The sequence below is a fragment of the Mustela nigripes genome, chromosome 12 (assembly GCF_022355385.1).
Source record: "Mustela nigripes isolate SB6536 chromosome 12, MUSNIG.SB6536, whole genome shotgun sequence".
Lineage (NCBI taxonomy): Eukaryota > Metazoa > Chordata > Mammalia > Carnivora > Mustelidae > Mustela > Mustela nigripes.
Window position 1 is genome coordinate 148,552,504 of NC_081568.1, and position 24,992 is coordinate 148,577,495.

At 51.4% G+C, this 24,992-nt stretch overlaps 2 protein-coding genes across 5 annotated transcripts in view; one reads left to right on the plus strand and one right to left on the minus strand.

Moving 5' to 3' along the window:
• Nucleotides 1-3,496: 3,496 nt before the first annotated feature.
• Nucleotides 3,497-19,508, plus strand: LOC132027438 (H-2 class I histocompatibility antigen, Q10 alpha chain-like). Of its 2 annotated transcripts, XM_059416226.1 has the most exons (8): nt 3,497-3,805; nt 6,757-6,864; nt 12,869-13,129; nt 14,099-14,374; nt 16,266-16,541; nt 16,655-16,759; nt 17,108-17,140; nt 17,382-19,508. In XM_059416226.1, exons 1-8 carry the CDS (start codon nt 3,757-3,759, stop codon nt 17,438-17,440), a joined length of 1,167 nt encoding a protein of 388 aa, XP_059272209.1. In that variant the 5' UTR covers nt 3,497-3,756; the 3' UTR covers nt 17,441-19,508. The 2 variants fall into 2 exon arrangements, with proteins under 2 accessions (XP_059272209.1, XP_059272210.1); XM_059416227.1 differs by lacking the exon at nt 17,108-17,140.
• Nucleotides 19,509-23,639: 4,131 nt separating this feature from the next.
• The window catches only part of LOC132027439 (uncharacterized), a 16,751-nt gene continuing 15,398 nt past the window's right edge, over nt 23,640-24,992 (minus strand). For all 3 annotated transcript variants that reach the window (XM_059416228.1, XM_059416229.1, XM_059416230.1), the window contains one exon: nt 23,640-24,464. In XM_059416228.1, the coding sequence (XP_059272211.1) occupies nt 23,998-24,464 (467 nt within the window). In that variant the 3' untranslated portion in view covers nt 23,640-23,997. The remainder of the gene's footprint in view (nt 24,465-24,992) is intronic.

The window sequence follows — 24,992 nt, forward strand, 5'->3', positions numbered from 1 at the left end:
TGGTTAATAACTGACTAGAGGTTAAGGTGTTTCTTTTTTTTTTTAATTAAATTTATTTATTTTCAGCATAACAGTATTCATTATTTTTTCACCACACCCAGTGCTCCATGCAATCCATGCCCTCTGGTACCCCAACCCCCCCCCCCCCCCCGCCACTTCAAACCCCTCAGATTGTTTTTCAGAGTCCATAGTCTCTCATGATTCACCTCCCCTTCCAATTTACCCCAACTCCCTTCTCCTCTCTAACTCCCCATGTCCTCCATGCTATTTGTTATGCTCCACAAATAAGTGAAACCATATGATAATTGACTCTCTCTGCTTGACTTATTTCACTCAGCATAATCTCTTCCAGTCCCGTCCATGTTGCTACAAAAGTTGGGTATTCATCCTTTCTGATGGAGTCATAATACTCCATAGTGTATATGGACCACATCTTCCTTATCCATTCGTCTGTTGAAGGACATCTTGGTTCCTTCCACAGTTTGGTGACCATGGCCATTGCTGCTATAAACATTGGGATACAGATGGCCCTTATTTTCACTACATCTGTATCTTTGGGGTAAATACCCAGTAGTGCAATTTCAGGGTCATAGGGAACTCTATTTTTAATTTCTTGAGGAATCTCCACACTGTTCTCCAAAGTGGCTGCACCAACTTACATTCCCAACAACAGTGTAAGAGGGTTCCCCTTTCTCCACATCCTCTCCAACACATGTTGTTTCCTGTCTTGCTAATTTTGGCCATTCTAACTGATGTAAGGTGATATCTCAATGTGGTTTTAATTTGACTCTCCCTGAGGGCTAGTGATGATGAACATTTTTTCATGTGTCTGAAAGCCATTTGTATGTCTTCATTGGAGAAGTGTCTGTTCATATCTTCTGCCCATTTTTAAGGTGTTTCTAAGAGTACAAAATGCTTAGTGTAACTAAGACTGATGGAAATAAGGGAAACAACTTTGTGAAAAAGTAGAGGATATGTAAGAAATATTTAAGGAATGGAAATGCATTTTATTGAAGATAAAAGAAGGTAATTTTTTCCTAAATGAGATGGTTGTTTGGAAGGAAATGGCTTGGGATAAAACCTGAATGCAAAGGAAAGTTGTAAAAGATTTGTGAAGGGAAATCTTCAGAAAAGGAATTTTAGGTATGGTCAGGACAGACTAAGAAAAAAGGGAGAAAAAGACCAGATGCTTGGGCACCTGGGTGGCTCAGTGGGTTAAGCTGCTGCCTTCGGTTCAGGTCATGATCTCAGGGTCCTGGGATCGAGGCCCACATCGGGCTCTCTACTCAGCAGGGAGCCTGCTTCCTCCTCTCTCTCTGCCTGCCTCTCTGCCTGCTTGTGATCTCTCTCCGTCAAATAAATAAATAAAATCTTAAAAAAAAAAAAAAACAGATGCCTGATACTGTTTAAATAAGAAAGAAAGAAAAACAGCCTCCAAGGAGATTTAGCACTATCCTGACCTGACTCCACATAGATTATACTTCCAAGTGAAAGGGCCATTTGGCCTTGAGAGATTAAGGAAGCAGCCCAACCTTGAGCCCAACCCTGCAAAAACACCCTGTTACCATCCTCCATTGCCTGTAACCATAGAAACTCACTCTAATCTGTAAAGAGTGAAAGGGGAGACTGATCACCTCCCATTAGCCAGGGATACCCAAAAAGGGAGGGTGTCCAACCTGTTTGAATCTGAAGAGTGCCTGACTGTGTGAATGTGTCTATATGACTCCACCGCTTCGGCTACGGAGTCTGAGTGGGCTGCACCCTGAGTCTCGCGGGGTGTCATATGGCATAACGGTCATCTACTCCAGGGAGTAGCCTGGTCTGGGGTTTATATGGACAGACCTTAGCTAAGATGCTCCTAAGTTCCTGCAAGGGACGTGAGCAGGACAGCATTGGAAAGATCCTCCTTCCTTTGTCTGCGACATCATTCACGATGGGAGGGAAATCCAGAAAACTCATATTTTAAGACTGCATGCTTAAAAATAAAAAAGGAAAAGACACTGGTATAGAAAAGCTGGTTTTCTCTCTGTTTAAAAGGGCAAAGTTTTCTTCGGTTAATTGAAATGTAAAGGGTTTTCTCTTTGCCTGCCCAGAAAACCCAGTTTCTATGTTTTGTTTTATCAGGTGTTTAACATCCCTAATTATATTTAGGCATATGTTTTAAAAACTTTCTAAGGTTTTAGCAATTGTTGACAAGATTTAAACCAATAATAAACCTTGGGTTACATTTGGGTAAATGCTGTAACTATTCTAGAGATTCTATGCATTTCCTGAAGTTTTAATGTTTTGATAAGGTCATCACCTGGTAATTTAGCCATATCTATTCTGAGTTGTTGTCATTTGTAATTGTTTTAATTCTCTTGTAAGATGAATTCTGCCTTAAAGGAAATTCATATGGGAGACTTTCAGGACAAATACAGGTCTTTGATATATTAAAATCCTGGAATGGAAACGGATAAGAATTTCCAGAAGTAAAAGCTGCATTCGGACTAAACCAGAATTAGCAACATGGAAAGTAATATGGGACTAAATCAACTAAAAGATTATAGTGTTGTATTGGTTATTTTAAACATTGCTGGTTCTCTCATGTTTGTTCTTCCAGACCAAGAAAACTTTTTTCCTTAAGATATCTGTGACTTACAGAAATGGAAAAATATTTATTTGCAAACGAATCAAGGCATTCAACTTTTCTCTCTGTCTAAACCCTCTGAAACCAAAAGGGCTAAGTAAGTATTCTTTCTTCTATGGCAATCAGTCATTTGCATAAGTTCAATAAGAATCTGTTCTTTTTGCAACAGGACACCATTGGAAACATGGGTTATTTTACCAAGGCTTTGACTGGGATGTCATATTTGAAAAGACTCAGATATGATCAGACAGTTTAAAGGAACTAAGGTTGACTTTATGAAACCTGGAGCTGTAAAGCCCTTTGTAACTGTTGGCCTGATACCTTGCTTACAGAGTTCCCAGCAGCCTCACCAGGTGAGTAAAGAATGCCACTCCTTGGTAGGTGCAGAGCCTCAGAAGAATTCACCCAAGTCGACTGGTATTGGCGTGAAATAAAGCTTTGCTTGACCTTCGCTTTGTATCAGTCTTGTCCTTTTGTCTACGGACCCTTTCGGTAACAGAAACCCCCCAGGTGAAAACTATTATCCAAAACATGAGGGTTCCTGGTGAGAATTCAGGGGTCTGTAATCCTGGATGGAAAAATAACCTTTATTTTCTCCAACCTTTAGCCGAGATTGAGCCAGTTCTTCCCACCGTGAACGGGGGTAGCAAAGCTCGGCAGTATTAGCAAGACCTGCGCTTCCCTCCCCAGTGGAAACCACAGGTGTTTCCGAATCTCATGATGCTTGTTGCAGACGCCTTCGTGACAGAGCAGGCCAGAGCTGAGGGGAGCCTGAGCCAAGCCGAGTGGGGCGGGGCAGAGCGGAACCGAGCCCGGCGGAGCTGAGAGGGGCGGGGAGGAGCAGCCCAATCGCCAACGGAGCTGAGCCTGGGCCGAGCAGAGCGGGGCGGGGCAGAGCGGAGCGAGGACCCAGCGGGTCGGCTGAGGTCGCGCCAGCGCCCCATTACTGACCCGCGCCCCATTACGGACCCGTGCGCTAGCTCTCCGGGTTTAGCGCCAGCACACCCCACCCAGCACAGCTGAGGACCGACTCCGGGGAAATCGACGCCCGGGGGCTGCTCGCTAGGCTGGCTGACCCGGGCTCGCGGGTCCTCGGGGGCGCGCGCGCCTGGACGCCGCCGCGGACGATGCTGCTGCTCCTGCAGCTGTGGCGTCTAATGCCGGAGAGCGCGGCAGGTGATGGGGCGGATAGGCGGGGGCCCTGTGGCAGAACCCCAGGGGACGCCCGGCAGCGCGTGGTTGGGGCGATCGGAGGCCATTCCCGGTTTGGAGAGCGGGGCGGGTGAGAACCGACCCAGGCCCGCAGGTGGCGTGGAGCCCTGGGTTAGAGCCCCCGTTTGGGGCTTCCCACTGTGGCCCCCGCGTCTGGCTTAGAGCCCTGCGGGAAGCCGGCGGGACGCGGAGGGCTGGCGGTGACGCCGGCCAGGACTCGGCCGGTGTCGTAGCTTCTTGGGGGTCCCCGTAGGAACCCCCGTTGGACGCCGCTCGGTTCCTGGGGCTGGGCCCTCCTGGGAGGCCCTGGGGATGGGGGCAGGAATCAGAGAAGCAGGCACGTCCCCTTGCCAGCTAGCTCGGGCAGGCCCCCCCGCCCTCCACGGTGGGTGTCCCTGGAGGCTTGACGAGGCGGTCTCGGGTTACCAGGGCGTCCCCTGAGGTGGGGGGAGGGGGGCGGGAACAGGTGCAACGAGGGTTTCTCTGACCTGGCACGGAATTTCCATTCTTTCCCAGTTTTAATTCTTCTGACATTGCTACCCGAGCCTGACCTCATCCTGGATTTCCCCACCGCTGCCCTGGGGCCTCGCCCTCCTGCCACACAGATGTTGGAACGCTTATCAGCACAGAAGGGGAAGTGTCCACTATCACAGTAATACCAAGAGGGGGTCACCCTCAGGCCCAACTCTTTGAAGTGCTTCACATACAAGAAGCCATTTCAACTTACAAAGCAGTCCTTAATTTAATATTTACAAGTTTAAACTAGGGCCCAGGGAGGACGCTTCTGGCAGGATCTAAAGTCGGAGTTCTGAGCCTTTTTTATGGCTTTGACCCGGTCTCAGAATGTTTTTAATGCATAAAATGAAATACATGGTGGTGGGGGAGTGCCTGAGTTGTTAAGTCATTTAAGCTTGGGAATCTTGATGTCCATTCTTGATTTCCGCTCAGGTCATGATCTCAGGGTCCTGAGATGGAGCCCCCATAAGACTCCCCAGGAGTGTAAGGTGCAGCCTGCTTCGATTCTCACTCTCCGACTCTCTCTGCCCCTTCCCTGCTAGCGTGCTGTCTAAATAAACAAACATGAATAAGTAAATAGAAATATATAGGCTTACAAAGGAATCTAATTATGTTTCTATAAAGCTATTAAAAAATTTTAATATAGTAGTTAATAGAATTTAACTAGAAATAGAAATGTGTGAGGTGTAGTATGTGTGCTACTAAGTTAACACCTTAAGTTATAGCCCCAAATAGCAACAATTCCCAGAACTGGGAACCAGTGAGAGCAGAGCATATGTCCAGGTGTCTGCAACAACTGTCATGTGATTCAGAAGCACCTGTGGCTTCTGTCCAAATCCAAAGCACGGGTCCTGCTAATCCCGCACAGCTTTGTTGCCTTCACCATAGGAGAAAGGCTAAGTTTCAGCCAGAGGTTAGTGAAAGTCAAGAGGTTCTTTATTCCTTCCAAGCTGAGGCTCCTGAAGTCAACAGGACGGACACACAGGAGGATTCAGCCCTCAGCGACCCATGGAAAACATTTGAAAGAGAATCACCTTGGATGTCTGGAAAGATTGAGGGAGAGTTCAGTCCTTGGAACAGGACCCCAGGGGCATGGGCCACTGTGTCTCTGGGCCAAGACTGTGTTGGTTTTCAGGTTCACACAGTCCCCCCAACTCTCCCTGGGTGTAATATAGGGGCATATAGGTGATTCCAATATTGTGTGGCAGAGATGGTCATGGGTGTTTGCACATAGGCCCTGTCATTTTATGGAGGGATTGACCAGGGCTGACCTAAGGAGTCGGGACCCCAAGCCGAGGAGGAGGAGGGAAGGAGGGAAGAGATAACCCCAGGGTGTACTAAACCTTAGGAGAGAGATGGCACATGGAGGGGAGGTAGCCAGAAGAAGGCCCCCTCACAACATTCCTGGGTGCCCGGCTTTCACTTCCAAAGCTAGGGATGAGGAAGTGGCTTTCATGGAGCAGGTATCATGAGTGCTCCAGCAGGGAAGTTTGAAGTGGCTCAACCTTTAGAATCACCCAGAGGGCTTATTGAACTACAGAAAGCTGGACCCCCCCCCTCACCCCCAGCCAGAGTTTCGGATTCAGTAGGGCTAGGTTGGGTCCTGCAAATTTGCATTTCTAGCAAGTTCCCACGTGGCACTGAGGCAGGTGGTCCTGTAACCACACTAGATTGATTAGCCTAGAATGTTCTTCCCTCCTTACCCAGCCCCGCAGCTGTTGAGGTCCCCTCTAGGTTTCAGCTTAGAAGCCCCTGACCCCAGCACCTTCCCACCCCAAGGTATTCTGGTGCCTGGGACTTCCTGTGCCATGGCACTTATCAGCTCTGCTCAGCTTATTGGACCTACTTGTTTGTTGTGTCCTCCCTGTCAGACCTGAGCTTTTTCAGGCCCATGATGGTCTTGGTTTATCTCTGTCCTCACATCCACCCTCCACCTAGCTCAGTGCCTGGCTTGTAATAGGTGCTCACCAGCTGTTTGCCACATGGGTAATGCTAGGACACAGCTGAGCAAGTGGACAGAGCTGGGCAGGACCAAGCAGAACGTCCAGGAGGGGCAGGAAGAGCTGGGTGGGGAAACCTCTGGCAGGAGTAGGGGCAACTCAGCCCTGCCTTCCAGGTAGACGCCATCAGGGCCTACCTCACAGGAATACAGTAAAAAAATGCCACAAATCAATATTTCTAAAGCTCTGGCACCAAGACCCAGAACTCAGCCCTGTTGGTTTTACACCTCCATGCTGAAGAAGCTCCTAGTCAATCCTGAGACAAGGCTTCCCTGTCCCTCTTCCCTTCCAGCGTGCCTCTCTTCATCATTTCATACCATCTCTCTAAGCAGAGACAAGGATGTGTAACATATTTATGCCTTGAGAATCATACTTCCCTTTTCCATTTCCCCCTTGCAGAGAGCCCCTGGGGGTTGCCTGTGGTGGCCGATGGCCCAGCTTCCTTAGCGAAGATGGTGATGGCAGAACTAGCCAACCTGAAGTTAGAAAACAAACCATGGCCTGGAGGTAAGGGACTGCCCACCTGCTGACAAGGGGGCAAGATGGCAGAGGCCAGGGGCCCCCAGCGATGCAGGAGGGCACCTCCACATCTGGGAATCTGGTAGGCTGTCTTTGCCCTGGTGGGGGACAGAGAGGCCAGACCCTCTGGAGGGTGCCCCAGGGGGCTTCTTCACTCCAGCTCTCTTTTTCCCATCCCCACCTCTCCTTTCCAGATAGGAAAGGATGAAGGCTAAGCACATGATGTCTGCAGAGCCCTTTCTCCCTGCCTGTACTTCTTTTTTTTTTTTTTTTAAAGATTTTTATTTATTTGTCAGAGAGAGAGAGGGAGAGAGAGTGAGCACAGGCAGACAGAATAGCAGGGCAGGCAGAGGCAGAGGGAGAAGCAGGCTCCCTGCCAAGCAAGGAGCCCGATGTGGGACTCAATCCCAGGATGCCAGGATCATGACCTGAGCCGAAGGCAGCTGCTCAACCAACTGAGCCACCCAGGCATCCCCCTGCCTGTACTTCTTTATATTTATTAGCTCACTGAACACTCCAGCACTGTGGAACAGGTCAAGTAATTGCCCTCACCTACAGATGAGGAAATCAAAGCCTGGAGCTGTGGAACAGAACCACACAGCTAGAGAGTGGCAATGCCACGTGGGTTGTAGGAAAGGGGTGGGGCACCTCCCTCCCCCACCAGTCAGAGAAAGAGGGAAGCTGTGTGAAAGAGGGCAGCACTGCCCCTTTCTTGTGAGGCTGGCGAACTGTCTCAGTGACCAGGACTCAGCAGTGACGGAAGAAGTGGGGGAGGGCTGATGACATAGGGCCTGAGGCAGCGACGGGCATGTCACAGCATGTCACAGCATAAGCAGATTCCTCTGGACACCTGCCATGTGGCCCCCACTTCCTCCTGCTGTGGTCTTACTGTGGCCGGCACTAACCCCAGGCTAGTAGGGGTGCTCCCCCCGAAAACTACAGAGGTAGCCTAATGATTCCTCAACTGCTTTTGCCGCACTCAGGGCTGGAGCACCAGGCATGAGGGTCTGTCTTGGATCCAGTTAGCTAGGAGGAACCTAGTTCCAGCTCATACTGTCCTCCCGGGTCAAAAAGATAGGTATGGGCAGCCTGGGAGCACCTCCCACCCAGAGAGCAGGCCAGGCTCCCAGGACCATCTAGTAGGCAGAGTAGACAGCAGTGGGATTTTCAGGGAAGAAGGAATGGGTAGCCCCCGATAGGGTCTGTGGAAGGCAATAGCTGCAAGCCAGCTGAATGAGGGGCCACAATCATGAACTTGTCCTTGAATTGTCCCCTGACTCCTGGTATGGGCCCCAGATGCCAGGGTGTGGACCATGGGTGAAGTAGTCCAAGGCAGAGCAGATGCCAGAAACCAGAACCTCCCTGGCAGGGAGAGGTAGACCAGAGGCTGTATCCAGGCCATTCCAGGAACAATCTGGACAAGCCTAGGAAGGATTTGGGAGTCAACCCATTCTTTCCCTGCTGCTGCTAACATCTATAGCTCCTGAGTCACACCACCATTTAATTTTTCTCCCATGTTACTGCAAAAGCCTCGGAATATCAGAAGAATACTGCTGCCCCCAGGACCTTTCCACTAGCTTTCCCTTCTGCAGACCCAGAAAGCTCTCTTCTAGACCTTTACATGGCTCCTTCAGGTCTTTATTCAGGAGTCTCCTTGGGGGTGGAGGGGGGCTTCCCTGTCCATTCTATCTAAAATTTTAAACCCACCCCTAACACGCTGTATGTCTCTGCTTTATTTATTTATTTTTTTTCTTTTTGGTCTCCTCAGAGCTTACTGCTGGCCAGTCTGTCATACATTTTATTCATTTATCTTGCTTATCCTGCTTTCATGGGAGCTTCCTAAGAGCATGCACTTGGGGCCATTGTGCTTTCCCAGCATCCCCAGGGCTTCTGAGAGGGCCAGATAAACAGCAGGTGCTCAGAAGGTACTTGCTGAGTGGGGCAAAAGGGAGGGCCCTGCCTGGCCATATGGGCAAGGCTGGGCAGAGCTGAGCCCATTGAAACCATGTCCAGGGAGGTGTCTGTGGAGGGCAAAGAGTGGGGAGATGTCGTGGGGAGAGGGCTGCTTGTGTGTGCCCCTACACAGTGTCAGCCCTTCGTGGGTTCACTAAAGGGCAGATGCGGCCCAGGGGGCATTGTGAGAACCTGGGTATGCCGTCTGGCCCTGCTTTTTGCTACTTGGCAGGCGACTTTGCATCTTTGGGGCTCAGTTTCCCCATTAGTCATAGATTGGCACAGCAGTACCTGCCCGATAAAATCGTTATGAGGGTTAATGGAGCCAAAATTTTGTAAAGTGCTTGGGACAGGGACCAGTACCTACGTGCTTTAGAACTATTTTGTAACTTTACAAAATAATACATGGGTAGACATCTTCTCATTTTTAACCAGAAGTCACTGGCTGTTAAAGCAAGTTAACAGTCATAAATAGTCACATGATCTAGCAAGGAAATTGTGTATCTGTCCCAGAAGAACAACCAGATGTATGTTGCTCCCTTCCCTGCAGGCCTGAACTTGGCTCGCTTGTCCTTTCCCACCTCCTCACACTGAGGGAAGAGCATATCAGCACCTCTGTGGCCTCTTTGCTTCAGTAGTGGGGACCCAGGGTCCCTGCACCCGCTCTCAGCATCCACCAGGTCCCCATCTTGGAGGCAGCTTGAAAACTGGCACAGCTCTCAGAGGACGTCCTTCTTCCCAGATTGTGCATCCTTCTCTCTGTTCCAGGGTAGCAGGACTTCCAGGGTGCCTAGGTTTGAACTGTCCACCAAACTCAAAAGACACATCAGACATTGGTCTCATATTATGTGTATTTGTTTTCTATAGCTGCTATAACAAGGGTACCACAACTTTGTAGCTTAAGGACGACACACATTTATTTTCATAGAGTTATGGAAATCAAAAGTCCAAAATGGGCTTCTCTGGGCTGAGACTAAGGTGCCATGGGACAGCTCCCTACAGAGGCTCTAGGAAAGAACCCATTTCTTTGCCTTTTCCAGCTTCTAGAGCTGCATTCCTTGGCTCACTGCACCTTCCTGCCTCTTTCTCTGTTCCGTTCTCACATCCCCTTCTGTGGTAGTCACAGAGTGTCCTTCTGTCCCCTTTCATAAGGAAACATTCAGGGCCAGCCTAGACAATCCAGGATAATCTCTGCATCTTAGGATCCTTAATTTAATCACATCTACAGAATCCCTGTTACCCTGTAAGGTAACATTCATAGGTTCCAGGGATGTCTTAGGGGTCCAGAATTCAGCCTACCACACCGTGTGGCCTTAGCTAAGGAGGAGAGAGGACAGAAAGTACAATGTGCATGCTTCCCCATCACCCAGAAGGCAACTACCCAAAGACACAGTCTCTTTGCCCCACACTCAGGACAGGCAGCTACTGCAGATTGGAGCCAAGGACCAGGTGGGTCACCTTAGCATAGAGAAGCCAGTCTCTGTTCCTAGCAAAGCCTGTGTCCCTGCTCATAGCTCCCAGCCCAGGAACCACCCCACTAATCTTAACTCGGTGGTTTGTAAAGAAACAGCACCCTGAGAGTCCGTCATTTCCCAGGAGGCCTACACCAGCCCAGGCCTAATGTCAGCCCTTCACTCCCTTTCAACGTTGATCCCTCTTGCCTCACATGAAAAGTTTCACCAGTGCAAGAAGAGAGCTCCTCATCCTCTTCCTAAGCTTAGGAAAAAATGGGCTCTGGGGAGAGAATCCAGGCTTCTCTTATCTAGTGCATGGCTTTGGTACTGTACTCACCCTCCCCTGGGTCTCAGTTCCTTCCTCTATGAAATGGGGCCAATCACACCAACGTCTTAGGTTCATAATAAGGATCAACTGCGATAGTGAATGAAAGAAAAGCAGTCAGACTGGTGCAGGACATAGAGCAGTCACTCTCCAAAAGTGACAGCTGTGATCATCATCATCCTTGCCTTTCATGCTCTTGGGTTTTTTTCCCTCTCAATAAAGGCAGGCAGTATCCACTGTGTGCCAAGCATGATGTTCTCCCCAAGACCCATGGAAATAGTGGTGACACAGTTAGATGTATTGCCTGCCCCCTTGGAACCCACAGTTTCACAGGGAATGCAGAGGCTGCACTGAGGGTTGGCAGGTGGAAGCAGGAGGGCTTCTTGGAGGAAGGGGCACCTGAACTGCAAGCTGAGGGATGAGAGGCATTGGCCAAGAGAAGAGAAGGAGCATGGCTGGGACAGAAGGAACAGCAGGTACAAAGGGCCAGGGCCGAGTTTGCTGTGGCTTCAGTGGAGCTTAAAGAGAGCTATGAGGGAGGAGATGTGCTTGACTCCTCCTTTCACATTTGAATGTTCAAATATTGAGCATCTTTTATGTGCCAGAAGCTGTTCTAGGCTGGGAAAGAAGGATCCTTAGAGGAATCTCTGCCCCTGGGCAACTGACATTACAGGGAAGAGACTATTAACAAGAGAAACAGGTAGGGATGCTGGGTTGGTTCAGCGTCTGTCTTTGGCTCAGGTCATGATCCCAGGGTCCTGGGATTGAATCCTATATCGGGCTCCATGCTCAGTGAGGAGTCTGCTTCTCCCTCTGCCTGCCGCTCCTCCTGCTTGTGCTCTGTTTCTCTCTCTGGCAAATAAATAAATAAAATCGGCAAAAAGAGAGAGAAAAACCAAGTCAAGTGTACATCCTCTATGTGGTGGTAATGCTCCACAGAAAGTGGAGTGGGCAAGGAAGGCTTCACTGAGAAAAGTAGCATTTGAGCAAAACCTTTTTATTTTATTTATTTATTTGAGAGTGAGTGAGCACAAGCAGAGTGAGGGGCAGAAGCACACTCCCCAATGAGCAGGGAACCGGACATGGGGCTCAATCCCAAGATTCCTGGACTCTGGAATCAATACCTGCACTGAAGCTAAGACAGTTAACCAACTGAGCCACCAAAGGGTCCTGAGCAAAACCTTCCTTAATGAAGTAAGGGAGGGGCGCCTGGGTGGCTCAGTTGGTTAAGCATCTGCCTTTGGCTTGGGTCATGATCCTGGGATCGAGCCTCATGGCAAGCTCCCTGCTCAGCAGAGGACCTGCTTCTCCCTCTTCTCTGCCTGCTGCTCTACCTGTGCTATCTCCCTGTCAAATAAGTAAATAAATAAAGTCTTAAAAAAAAAAAAAAGTGAAGTAAGGGAGGGGCCCCTGGGTGGCTCAGTTGGTAAGCATCAGACTCTTGATCTCAGTCCAGGTCTTGATCTCAGGGTCATGAGTTCAAACTCAATATTGCGGTGCACAGTTTAAAAAAAAAGAAAAAGAAGATGTGAGCTATGGGTGAGTCTCTGGGAGTGAGCCCCTGAGAAAGGTGGGGTAAGTTTTTTAAAGATACAGCACTTGTTTTTATAGCTTGAGTCAGGGTGAGCTGCTAAATCTCATCTCCAGCACTAAGGTGAATGGATAAGCTGGTGCTTCTAGAGATGGTGGAGAACAAACCTTGAGGTTGCATTTGGACTTAAAGAGATGACTGGCAGTGTCTCCTGTGGGAACAGGAGGGAGTGGGGAATGCAGTCAAGATGCCACCAACTTGGCAGCAGTGGTTCAAGCTAGGAATAGTGGTCTCACTTTATCAGGTAGCTCTGGAGAATGAATAAATCCACAGAAATTAAGCTGCCAGACAACCAGGTTTTTTTTTATCATACCTTTGAAACTGTGAGATGGGAAACCAGATAATCACACTTACAGAGAAGAGTGTGAAGTCAGTAAGTAAAGAGTAAGTAAACCCTGAGTGAAGGCGGAGGGGCAGAAAACTTCCACAAGCCTAAAGTCCGCAAGACTTACCACATGAACGCTGGCCTCGATGTTTGACTGAATGACTGATTCTTTATTTAAACTATTTGGCTACCCTTACTTTTTAACCGAAATCCCCAGTTCTTGCTCTTACTGATGGCAAATACCCTGGTTAGGTTTGCATGGCCACCCCCACCAGTCACATAGGCCTGCAGTGTGGCACACTCATGGCAGAGCACATGAGTCTGACTGTCTTATGTCTTCACAGGGACACACTCTCTCCACTACCACTACCTGGCCTTGTCAGAGCCAGGCCCGGACCTTCCCCAGTTTCTGGCTGTAGGCTACGTGGACGACCAGCCCTTCATCCATTATGACAGTCGTGTGGACAGGGCCAAGCCCCAGGCCCCGTGGATGGCAACTGTGGATGCCCAGTACTGGGAGACAGAGACTCAGAAGCAGAGGGCCTGGGCAAAGGTGCAGCAGGTGGAGACATGGACCGTGATGGGCTACCACAACCAGAGCACTGGTGCGTCAGAGGCTCCCGCTGCCCCACCCCTTTCCTGCACACTCTTCAAGCTGACCCTCTGGGCAGCTATGCCTTTCCATTAGTGGATAGAGGCCGCCCCCCTGAGCCCATAAGAGGATTCAAGGCATGGCCCTGATGCATAACTCTATCCCCACAGCGAAGCGGGGCCTCCCGGGGCTTCAGAATCTGTTGTGGCTCCAGCAGCCAGCCCATGTGGTCAGCACAGCAAGCTTGTGCCCCACAATGCCTCCCCTTCAGCTACCTGGGGTTCCAGACTCCTGCAGACTGACAGAGGTTTCCCTCCCTCACACCCACTGCCAGGCTCTCAGACATCACCTCTGCCATGCAGGGTGGGAAGCCACATGAACTTGAAGCAGGCAGACAGCTCAGGGTGGGAGAGAGAACCTAACTGAGGACCCTGCTCTACCCAGTGCACGGGAGGAATTTAGGAGCGGTTCCCTCGGGCCACCCCCTCCTCTCAGCAGGGACAAGCTCCCATCCCCTGCTGGCTGCTGCCAGTGCTGCCCTCCTCCCATGCCTGGAAACCCAGTCTTAGGTATAAAAACCAGAGACTGGGAAGAGCTACACAGTAGCCCAGGGGCCGAGGATAAGCACCCCAGCCACTTTGCTAGCAGCTAGCCTCACATCTGAACATGTCTTTCACATATCTGAATTTGGGGTGTGACCCAGTCTTACCATGAGTATTTCTTGAGGACCTCTTCCAACCATAAAGAGCTGAGTTCTTCTGATGGCTCTAGCTATGAACCCAAGGATTCTCCTGTAAGAGGCCCAAGAGGCCGCTCAGCCCTGGCTGCTCATGACAGTTCCCAGGGGAGCCTTCTTTTTTAAACACCGCCACCCTGCCCCTCACCCTTCAGAGGCACCCTCAGGCGCTGGGCTTCTCTCTGGCTCTCACGGATCCAACCCCATATCGCAAGCAAATGGCAGCCTTCTCACCCACATATGCAGGCATGCACAGTACCCAGCGGATGTTCGGCTGTGAGATCCGGGAGGACGGCCACACCCACAGCTTCTGGCAGTTCGGCTTCGATGGGCAGGATCACCTGTCACTGGACCTGGAGACTCTGAACTGGGTGTCGGCCAAACCTGCAGCCATGCGGACCAAGAGCTGGTGGGAGACAGAGCGCTGCTACGCTGAGTACGACAAGGCCTACCTGGAAGGCCTCTGCCTTGTTTCCCTGCGCAGGTACCTGGAGCTGGGTGGCCAGAGCCTCACCCGGAAAGGTAAGGTGCAGCCTGTCGCTGCAGGGCCCACACTCCTGTGCTTGAGAGTCTGGGGGTGGAGGTGAGGAGGCAGATTGTGTTCCCCTGTCTCAGCTAACCCCACTGAGCCCCAGAAAGAAGGCTGACTAGCCGAGGGCTTCCTCATGTAGAGCAGAACTCGATCTCGGGCCCTCATTCCAGACGAGGTGAACCATACTGTGGTCTTGGTAAGTGAGGCCTTCACTCTAGGCCTCATGTTAATCACCCATAGAGTGAGTATGTTAAATTAGGCGATTCATAAAGCCCTCCAGGGGCTTAACGTCCTGCGGTTCTCCTTCAGAAATGGACCTCAGGTCCCAGGGGATAGCATTCCTCACTAGGCCAGTCCCTGGACTACTGGGGACTGCCAGGGAAGCTGAGGCCCTTTGCCCCTCTGCCCCCACACACCCTTCATGCTAAACATGCTCCTCAGATCCTAGGTGTGTCCTGTACTTCTCCTGACTCCATCCATCAGGGCTGGCGGGACGGACTGGGATGAACACTAGGGAAGGTGGGTGCTTGGGGGTGCTGTGGCAGAGGCCTCATCGGCTGCTGGTGGGTGGGGCTGGTCAGAGCATCCAGCACACCATGGATGTCTGGTGACTGAGCAGCACCATGTGAATCAGCTGAGGCAACAGGAAGGATGGTCCTTGAAGGGAAGGCAGGACAAATAACATCAAGAGAAGATGTGATTATAAGAGCAGAGTGTGGTGGGTCCCAGCTCAGGCATTGGACCCTAGCATCCAGAGCCACATTGTGACCCTGGGCGAGTCACTTGCCCTTTCTGTGCCTCAGTGTCCTTGTCAGTATTACAGGGATGGTGACAATAGCTTTGTCTCCCGGAAGCACCATACTGGTGTCTTACATGACTGTTGAGCGCTCTTCCAGCGCTCAGGGGATATCATCTACCTGTCACCTGTTGGACCAGGCAGAAATCTCCACAGACACAGAACCAAACAGGATGTGGAGAGAGAGAGTTAAGGAATCGGCTCACGTGACTATGGAGGACCGGGAGTTCCGAGATCTGCAGCTGGCAAGCCAGAGACCCAGGAGAGCCAGTGTTTCAGTTTCAGTCCATAGACAGGAAAAGACTGATGTCCCAGCTGCAGGAGATCAGGCAGGAGGTTAGACTTTCTGTCTTGTTTGGATCCTCATGTGATTGGAAGGGGCCTCACTCACACTGGGGAGAACAGTCTGCTTTACTGCATCTACCAATTCAAATGGGCATCTCACCCAGAATAAGGATTGACCAAATGCTGAGGCACTGTGTGGCCCAGTAAATTTGACACATAAAATGAACCATCACACCTGCACAGTGTCGTTTGGAACAACGCTGAGAGAAAAAAACAAAAATTCAGGAATCCCCTTCAGGCCCTGAGAGCATGGGGGAGTGTGGACAGGAGTCAGGCTGGGCTTTAATTCTGGGCTGACTCTGGAGCTATACTCACAACCACTTCCTTCCAAAGTGAGGGAAGGACCATCCTTGCCTTCATTCAGCCTCTTGTTAGGCACCTACCATGTGAAGGAGTAATGGGGATGCATGTAGTCTCTGAGAAAACCATAGGGTTTCTGTGAGAAGAAGGGGGTTATCAACATAGGACCCAACAGCCCCACCCAGAACCTTCCCGGAGGTTGGGGGCAGGAAGTCACGTCCTCACTAAGGAATTCCCAGAATTGTGCCCCTTTGGGATGGCTGGCAGTAGGTCATCCCTTCCTCCAATACTGGTTGAATGCCTCCCCTGGGGAGAGACCTGGTCTCCAACTCCTTCCTGTCCTCCACCCTGGATGATGCCAGAGGAGCCCAGGATCAAACATGAGGAGTGGGCAGAGAGCAGCCTCTCATCAGCCTTTCTCTCTCAACCTCTCTCTGCAGAGCCGCCCACGGTGCAGGTGACAAGACACACAGCTCAGGATGGCGGCATCACGCTGAAATGCTGGGCCCGGGGCTTCTACCCACGGGACATCTCATTGAGCTGGTGGCTGGGTGAGGAGGAGCTGGTGCTAGAAACTGAGTATGTGGAGACACGCCCCAGTGGAGATGGCACCTACCAGACGTGGGCAGCTGTGCAGGTGCCAGCCAGGATGGAGGACCGGTACACTTGCCATGTGCAACACTCTGGCCTGAACCACACATTCACTGTGACCTGGGGTGAGGAGCTGGACCTGGTGGAGGGGATGTGGAGGAGCAGGGAAGGGTGCCAAGGTCCCTAGAGATAGCCCCATGGTCTGAGGCTGTTGACCCCTCTTCTCTGCCTTCCTCAGAAGCACCCCCTCATCAGTGGATAACCAGTGCTGTGGTTATCCCCATGTTGATCTTTCTCTTGCTGACGGCTGGAGTGCTGATCTTCATCAAGCAGTACTCTCAAGGTAGGTGGGAAGAAAAAAGGGTGGAAGAAAAAAAGGTACCCTCACAGCTGGCCAAGCCCTGTAGGGAGAAAGGCTCTTCACCCATCCTTCCAGCAGAACGATTCCCTCTTGGGGAGCAGCAACTACAATTGAGCTGTTGTCCCCCGTCTGTGGAAAAGCCCAAGTACTCCCACCCCATTGCCATCCATCATCCTTGAGGACCCTGTGGATCCTGCAGCCAGGGAAAACCACTAGGCCTGACCTTGGAAGGGCCCTAGAGGGGGAGAAGGAATGGAAGGCAGGGAATGAAGACCGCCTCTGCCTACCACACACCTGATCACTGGTTTTGTGTTCTTTTTCTCCCCACAGCCAGGAATCAGGAATCTTGCAAACGAGCCCCAGGTGATTGTGGGTTGGGGAGGGGGAGAGAGGAAGTCCCAGGTGCTCCCAAGCATGGCTACAATGCCTGAGAACCAAAGATGGAGGAAGGGTGGTGGGTGAGAGCTTTCTGTCTCCAGCACGGCCTCATCCCTTGCTCCCTCCCGCTGTCCAGGAGCCAGGTGGAGGGGACAGGGAACCACCGCTGGCTTTGGGGGAGGGCTGGGGAGCAAGCCAGGTCACCTCCCCACTTCCTCCCCTGCAGGTGGAGAGGACCCTCCAGTGAGCCCAGTGAGAATGGAGGCTGCTCAGCTACTCTGTTGACACATGTTTACCATCAGGTCAAGGAGGTGTTTTGTGGGGTGTGTGGGGGCCTCTAGGGCACTAGCTGGCTGGCCGCAGTGACCCCACTGTGAAGGGCCCACCCCACCCCAAAATGGAGCCCTCCATGGCTCCGTCAGCCTCACTCCAAGCAGTTTGTGCCACTAAGATCACTTTCTTCATCTTCCTGAAGTCCTTTTCCAAGTCTGTCTCCTGTCTGAAGAGGGCAGGAGTAATTCCTTGGATGGGCTCTCACTGGACGGTTAGCAAGCAGAATGCTTTCCTTTATTTTTTTGTATTGTTTTGTTTTTAAAGATTTTATTTATTTGACAGACAGACATCACAAGTAGGCAGAGAGGAAGGCAGGGAGACGGGGAAGCAGGCTCCCCGCGGAGCAGAGAGCCTGATGCGGGGCTTGATCTCAGGACCCCGAGATCACGACCCGAGCCCAAGGCAGAGGCTCAACCCACTGAGCCACCCAGGTGCCCTAGAATGCTTTCCTGTTAAGTGTAAATCCCGCTTGAGTCTCTCTGGCTCTCTCTGAGTTGGGCAATGTGATTCTCACCGCCACTCCCCAGCATGAAAACTGAGGCTCTGGGCGGTTAGGGAAGAAGCAGAACACTGGTCCAGGAGTTAAGGGAGCAGCATCTTGATCCCACCTGCGGGCATCTGGATGCAATGGCCAAATGCCTGCCTCTCTGTGAAGTGTGTTCTTGTGTGAATGTGTATTTTCTTTTGTAAAGGTGATTAAAGTGTTAGGGTCTGTAAGGATGTGTGGTTCTGGGAGTGTGAGGGGGAGGGGGTCCATGATGTACGTGCAGGTGTGTAGGGGTGAGGGTGTGTTGCGGGGGGTCTTTGTGTAGCTGAGGACAAGTGCAGAGGGACAGACAGCCCAGGGGCCTGTTAGCCGAGGGCAGCTGGAGGATCAGAAACAATATGGTTAGTATTTTCCATCCTGTCCTTTTGAATGGTTTGAAGTTTTACAATAAGGGACAGAGGAGCTCCACCTTGTCCCATGGAAATGCTTGTTGAGATTCTTGCTAAGGGTGTGGCTGGGGAAGGTCCAGCTCCACCTCTAATGTTCGGTGGAGCAGAAACCCCATGTCTTCTTTGTGAACAAGAATCTCCTGGGGAGCACACATTCTTGTTTATTCTATTCGGGAAGCAGTTCTGGTCTGGGCCACCTGATGTGCATGGGGAGGGGATTCTAGAGCCACAGCACTGGGACCACTGCACTGTCATAAAGGACACAAGGTTGGGCCCCCTCCACCTCTCTGGAGGACCCCAAGGTATGACAGAAACTCCTCTGGGACTTCTGAAACCTTCATGTCTGCTGCCCTGGGAGGCCCCAGGCCCAAGGATATTGAAGATCTGTGATACTCAGAAAAGATCCATCTGCCCTGGTGGCCTGAAGGGCCTCAGCAGGGAACTCTGAACCACCTGAATGTACAGAAATTGTTGTCTTACATGTCTGTCTGTCTGCCTGCCTGTCTCCGTGATGCCATCCATGTGTACAAAGCAGGGTTCTGAGCACTTCACAAGTGCTAAGCTGTGCAATCCTCATGGCACGCCTGTGAGGGAGAATTAATAAATCCATGCTACAGGAGAGGAAAGGGAAGCTCAGGGTCCTATGGCTGGTTCGTGCCAGAGCCAGGAGGGAAGCCTAGGAACTCTGGCAAGTCTGGGCACCTCACCATGGCACCACCACAGTGCCATTCTGGAAATGGGCATGTTTAAGTCCAGCTCTGCAATCCCTTATCTGCAGTTCTGAAATCCAAAACCCAAAGAAGTTTCTTCCTCGGCATCCAGACCCAACATGCAGTGAAATGAGGCAATCTGTGGGCCAGTGTGGCCTTTTCATAGTTTTCTACGGATGTACTGATGTCTGATTACTGCGTGTCACGCCAGACAACCTCTGGAGATGTTATGTGAGGCTCAGCATCTGTGCCTTGGCACTTTCTAAAACCCAAGGAATTCTGAATTCTTAAATATATCTGGCCCGAGGGGTTTCAGATAAGGGCTTGTGGATCTGTATTAATAAGGTTTTGTGATAATAAAGGTTTTATTTTTACAGGTGTCTGACTGTATGGAAAAAAAAATTGGGGTACAAAGTGGCCCCCACCTGTGGAAGGGCACACATGGTCTTTCCTGAAGCAGGATAAGGGCCCAGGGTATTAGTGGAGAAGCAGATGATGGAGAGGCTGTTCCCCCCCTTTTCCTGAGTCCAACTAACCCTTCCTCTGCTAGAGTAGTTCACATCCCGGATAGAATCTGGTCTTCCTGCTGCCAAGGGCACCGCTTCAGGCAGTAACTGCTCTGAAACTGGATTATGAGATCTTGGAAACTGAGCTTCGCTTTGGCTTTACTTTGTTCCCTAATTCCCTTACAGCCTAGTTCAGTGTTTTGCCCATGGAACCATAAAATATATTCTAGAGGGGTGCCTGGGTGGCTCAGTGGGTTAAAGCCTCTGCCTTCGGCTCAGGTCATGATCCCAGGGTTCTAGGATCAAGCCCCTCGTTGGGCTCTCTGCTCTGCTTCTCTGCCTACTTGTGATCTCTCTCTCTCTCTCTCTGTCAAATAACTAAATAAAAATCTTAAAAAAAAAAATACATTCTAGACCTAAAGGGACCCTTACACATCTCTACAAGCCCCTGATAATTTGACACTCTCCCTCCCACATGCCGCACACCATCATGCCCCCTCCCTCGGCCTCTCATGTTAGAGTTCCTCTGGTTCAGGATGTCTGCTCTCTCTAGCGCGCATCTCTCTCCCCCTCTCTCTCCTACCTTCTACCCATACCCCAAGCATATATACTGGTTTCAGTTTGGTGCACCTGCAAAAATTGAGGCAAAGGAACACGATTCAGCCAGCACCCTCTGGCCAGGTAGGAGGTAAACCTGGGCATCCTGAGTCTAATTTCAAAGAGGGATGAACAGGCCCAGGAAGTATGGCAGTCTGCCATAACCCAGGCCTTGCTCCCACCCCCATTTTTGCTTCTCTGCTTAGCAATGGCTGGTCAGTGATCTCAACCAAAGACGGGGGCCCTGGACCCAGCTGGATCAGCCCAGGTGCCTGCCTGCCTCCCTGGTTCTTTCCTCAACACTCCAAGGAGAGAAGCTTGTGAGAGGGCAGAAGGCAGGCACAGAGGAACTTCATCTTAGCCTTAAGTGTCTCCCTAGGTGCCCCCTCAATAGTGACCACAGTCTTAGCAGTGGACAGAGGCAGAAGAGCAAGGTAGGAGGGCTCTGAGTGCCCTTGGAAGCACTAAAGGGGCCTATAAACCTGGCAGGGGCAGGACAGCAGCTTTGCAATCAACCAACCAACCAATCAGTACATACATACATACATAAATGCAGATCTGCAGGAAAAGCAGCCTTTCCATCCATCAGAACATTACCTCCACTTGCTGCTCCTGGGAACTGCTTCCCTCTCTCAGCCCACACTACGCTGATCTTGGCTCATGACATGGGATCTCCAGCTACAGACCATGCCCTTGCTCACAGAGGCCAGGACATCTCCCCTGTGGGAGGAATGCTACTAGCCTTCTAGTCCTCAGGCCACCCCAATGTACCCCTACACTCTACATAAACCTTACCTGCTAACCCTCTGGAGTCTGGTCCCAGACCACAACCTTTTTTAGGTCACCAGATCTAGGGTAGAGTTCAGTGTGGCCTGGCAAGAGCTTAGCTGTGATGATGTATCAAATGAAGGAAAGCACTGATTAATAAGTAATTAACATTCAGTGAAGAATATTAGATTCTATGCCCCCCAAATACAAGGCTTTTTTTTCCCCAAAGATTATTTTATTGAGAGAATGAGCAGGAGGGCCAGAGGAAGAAAGTATTCAAAGCAGACCACACTGAGCATGGAGCCCAACACAACCTCTGCTAAAACCAAGAGTCAGAACTGTGCTACCCAGGTATCCCCAAATACAAGGCTTTCTTACAAGCCATTTCCAATGTAGTCTCAGTCCCCCCAAGTAACTGCACTGCTCCAATCCTAGAATGCCACACCTGTGCTCCCCACAGCCTCCAGGAGTTCTCTGAGACATGCTCAAGCCACCTCCTGGAAGCCCTCCTAACTACCCCTGCTTTGAGGTTCCACGATGCCCACAGCACATGTCTCTGGGCTATCCCCAGGGCATGTCCAGGCAGTCAGGGTCTGGCTGGCAACAGAGCCCAGCAGGAAGGCCCAGGCCCTGACTAGTTTTTTGGTTTTGTTTTTGTTTTTTCCCCCTCTAACTTCCTGAAGAAGCTCACAGACCAATAGACACAGGAGAGTACTGAAGACACAGGCTGTCTCATTGGTGTCTTTTTAGCCTCATCCCTCTACCGCTGCCACATAACTGAAGAGTAAGTTCCAGTATGGAGTCACACAGCAACACCTCAAGGCAAACAGCAGGAGAGAAGGGAGTCAGCCTGCCAGCTCCCCACATCAAGGGGCTGACCCTCAGCCCAGGCTTCTCCAGGCCTGCTTGCTGGCTGTGCTGATGGAACCACCTGCTAGAGCAAGTCCAGGACAGGGAGAGACACAGAGAGCCAAAGCATTGCAGCAAGGATGGAGAGAAGTTGCGCCTGAGTTAAGAAAAGGAAGGCTGTACAGTAATCCACTTCCCACTCAGGGCATCAACTCAGAGGGAAGGCAGGGTAGGTCTTTGCAACCACCTCCTTCCAGGCATTTGCCTGGAAGTAACACAGCAGCCAGTGGGAGGGAGCTGGGGTGGGTCTGGGAAGGTTGGGAGGGAGAAGAACCCTGCCAGTTCCAGGGTGGGTCTTTCACCCAGGTTAGGCCCTTGCCTGACCAGGAATCAGATGGGCGTGGCTGGCGGGAGCGGCAGGTCCTTCTCAGGAGCTCTCAGGAGCTCTCAGGATTCTGAAGCACACAGCCCCCCTGCTCTTCCCTGCCTGAGCACCAGGTGAGAAGACACGGGGGAACCGTCGTGGGTCCCCTGTCCGGCATCCAGCCTCTGTACCCACCAGGAGATGAGGGGCCCAGCACTCATCACCTTCAGTTCTAAAGGCTAGCTGGACAAAAGGGAAGGAGAAGTCCCCTTGAGAGAAATGAGCTTGGGGACAGGCTGAGCTTAAGGTCTCCCCTAAAATCTCTGATGATGAGAACATGCTGTTCTTGAAATCCCTAAATTCATGTGCTACCTGAGGACTGGTATCTCATGCCAGCTGGCCCGGCCTACTCTGGGGAGATGCCCAGCAAGGACAGGCCTGGGGTAGCCCTCCAGGGGCCTGGTTACAGCCTCTCAATCAGCATCAGTGTCCCGCTCTGGTCCAGCCCAACCCACCCGCATGAAATGACCAATGTACAGGGGGCTCTTAATTCCAAGGTTTAAAGAATAGCTAAGTGATGTACCAAAAAGTAAAGATATGTATCCCTCTGGTTCAGCAACTGCACTCCGAAATCTTGTGCCCAGAGAAGAAAATGCATACTTTCGTTCACCCAGTGATGGACAGATTCAGGTGTTCAAAGCACTGTTCATTAATAGACCCACAGCGGAAACAACCCAAATGCCCAGCAAGAGAAGAACAGATAAACACATCTGCCCTACTCACACACTGGAATGTTTATACCAAACTGGAATGAAGAATGTATTACTACAAACAATAGCATGGATGAATCTCCTGGACGTTGAGTAAAATGAAAGAAGCCGAGCATAAAAGCTCACGCCATATTGTTCCTTTTCTGTGGCGTTCACAAAAAGACAAAACTAATCCATGGCTAACGGAGTGAGGACAGCACTTGCCTGCACAGAAGTGGATCTGCGATTTCTGGGGGTGCTCCATTTCTTGTCCTGGGTGTACAGTTTGAAATTTCTTTTGGAGCTATGCCTTTATGATTTGTGCATTTCTGTATGGTGGTCACATTTCAAGTGGGGCCGAGAGAGAACCAACAGCATTTCTGGAGTCGATAATGGTGAAACCACCCACAAACCCACAACCAGCCTCAAGGCAGACTGGCTGGCTACACTCGCCCTGTCCGGCGAGGACTTCTGGAATCTGACTCTGAAGTGCTAGGAGTGGGCAAGGGCCTGACTCTTGAACCCAGGAGAGAGAAACGCCAGAATTCCGACATCAAAAGGCACTCTGGAGGTCCCCTCTTGTATGCATCCTAGCCCAGGCATCAGCTTTCTCTCTGAAGTATTATATAGTAAATATTTTAGATTTTTCTGGCCAGTCTCCAACCACATACATAATCTTATTATTTTATTTATTTACATACATAGAGTGATTGATTGATTGGCTTATACATGCATACAACTCCTTTAACATTTAAAATTGGGACTCAAAAAAAGAAACCGGGGGCCAGTTTGTCAAGCCCCGTGCAACCCGGCCAAAGCGCGAGCTCCTCTGGAGCGCCTCCCCCAGATGCCCGAGCCCCTCTCTAGCGCCTCCCACAGATGCCCAAGCCTCTCTGGAGCGTCTCCCACAGGCGGTCCCCAGTGGGTGTGTGTGAGGAGGGCTCGCCTCCTCACCGAGAACTGGAGCGGAGATACCGGCGACCGGGAGGAGAGACGTAAGATGGCGGCGGAGCAGGGACCCTCGCGGCCGTCACGGGACGGAGAGTTGAGTTGGAGCTCTCCAGGCCGTCAGGAACACCCCGAAGTCCGCGTGAGATCTAGGGATACGTGTCTGGATCTCTACATGCAGGAGAAACCACGCGGGTGCGGCAGGAAGGGCGGCGTCGCGGGTCTGCGGGCAGAGTCTGAAGGTAAGCTGATGCGGGGGAGCCGCGGTACGCGCGCCCCGGGAAAGGTAGGTGGAAGATTCTGGGGCGCGGAAGCGTCCTGTGGGGACGGCGCAGAAGCACCCAGCACTGTAGCCGCGGGAAGCACTGCAGGGCCGGGGGCCCCACCGGGGTCCGAGAGCTGCGGCGGGGAGGGAGCGCGGGGGCGCGCAGCCGGGGCCCCTGCCCCTTCTGAGGCGCGAGGGCAGGGACAGACCCGGAGCCCCTGGACCGACCCGGGTGGAGGTCGCCGGGGGCGCGCGCGCGAGGCGGTGGCGGTGTTCAGCGGCACCTGCGGAAACGGAGACTGTGTTCTGGAGGGTTCAGAGAGGAGCGGACTGTGGTCTCTCCGCTCTGGGACGGGGGTTTGGGGGTGGCCATGTTTGCTTGGCCCCTCCGTACAGGCGGGAAGGCGCCCTGAGAGCCGCCGGAGAACAAAAGCGCCAAAACTCCAAACACGGGTTTCGAAGGAGACCATCCCCCCACCTCAGCAGGGTGGCCTGAGCAGGGGCGATGCTGGCCCCTGCCCCCCAAGACGGGCTGGAAGAACCAGAGGGGGCAACCCTAGGGTCCCCATAAAACTGTAACACCCCCACACAGGGGCTAAATACTGTATTGAACTCCAGGAGTTGACTGAACGGCTTGTGTCTTTTTCAGATACGGTTCTCTTTTCTTTCTCTTATGCTTCCTCTCTCTCTCTTTTTTTTTTAACCTTTTTCTCATTTCAACTAGATGTTCAGTATATCAACTTATATTTCATAGTAGCTTTTTAACTTGGACTTTTGCATACTTTTTTTTTTTTTTTTTTTTTTTTTTTTTT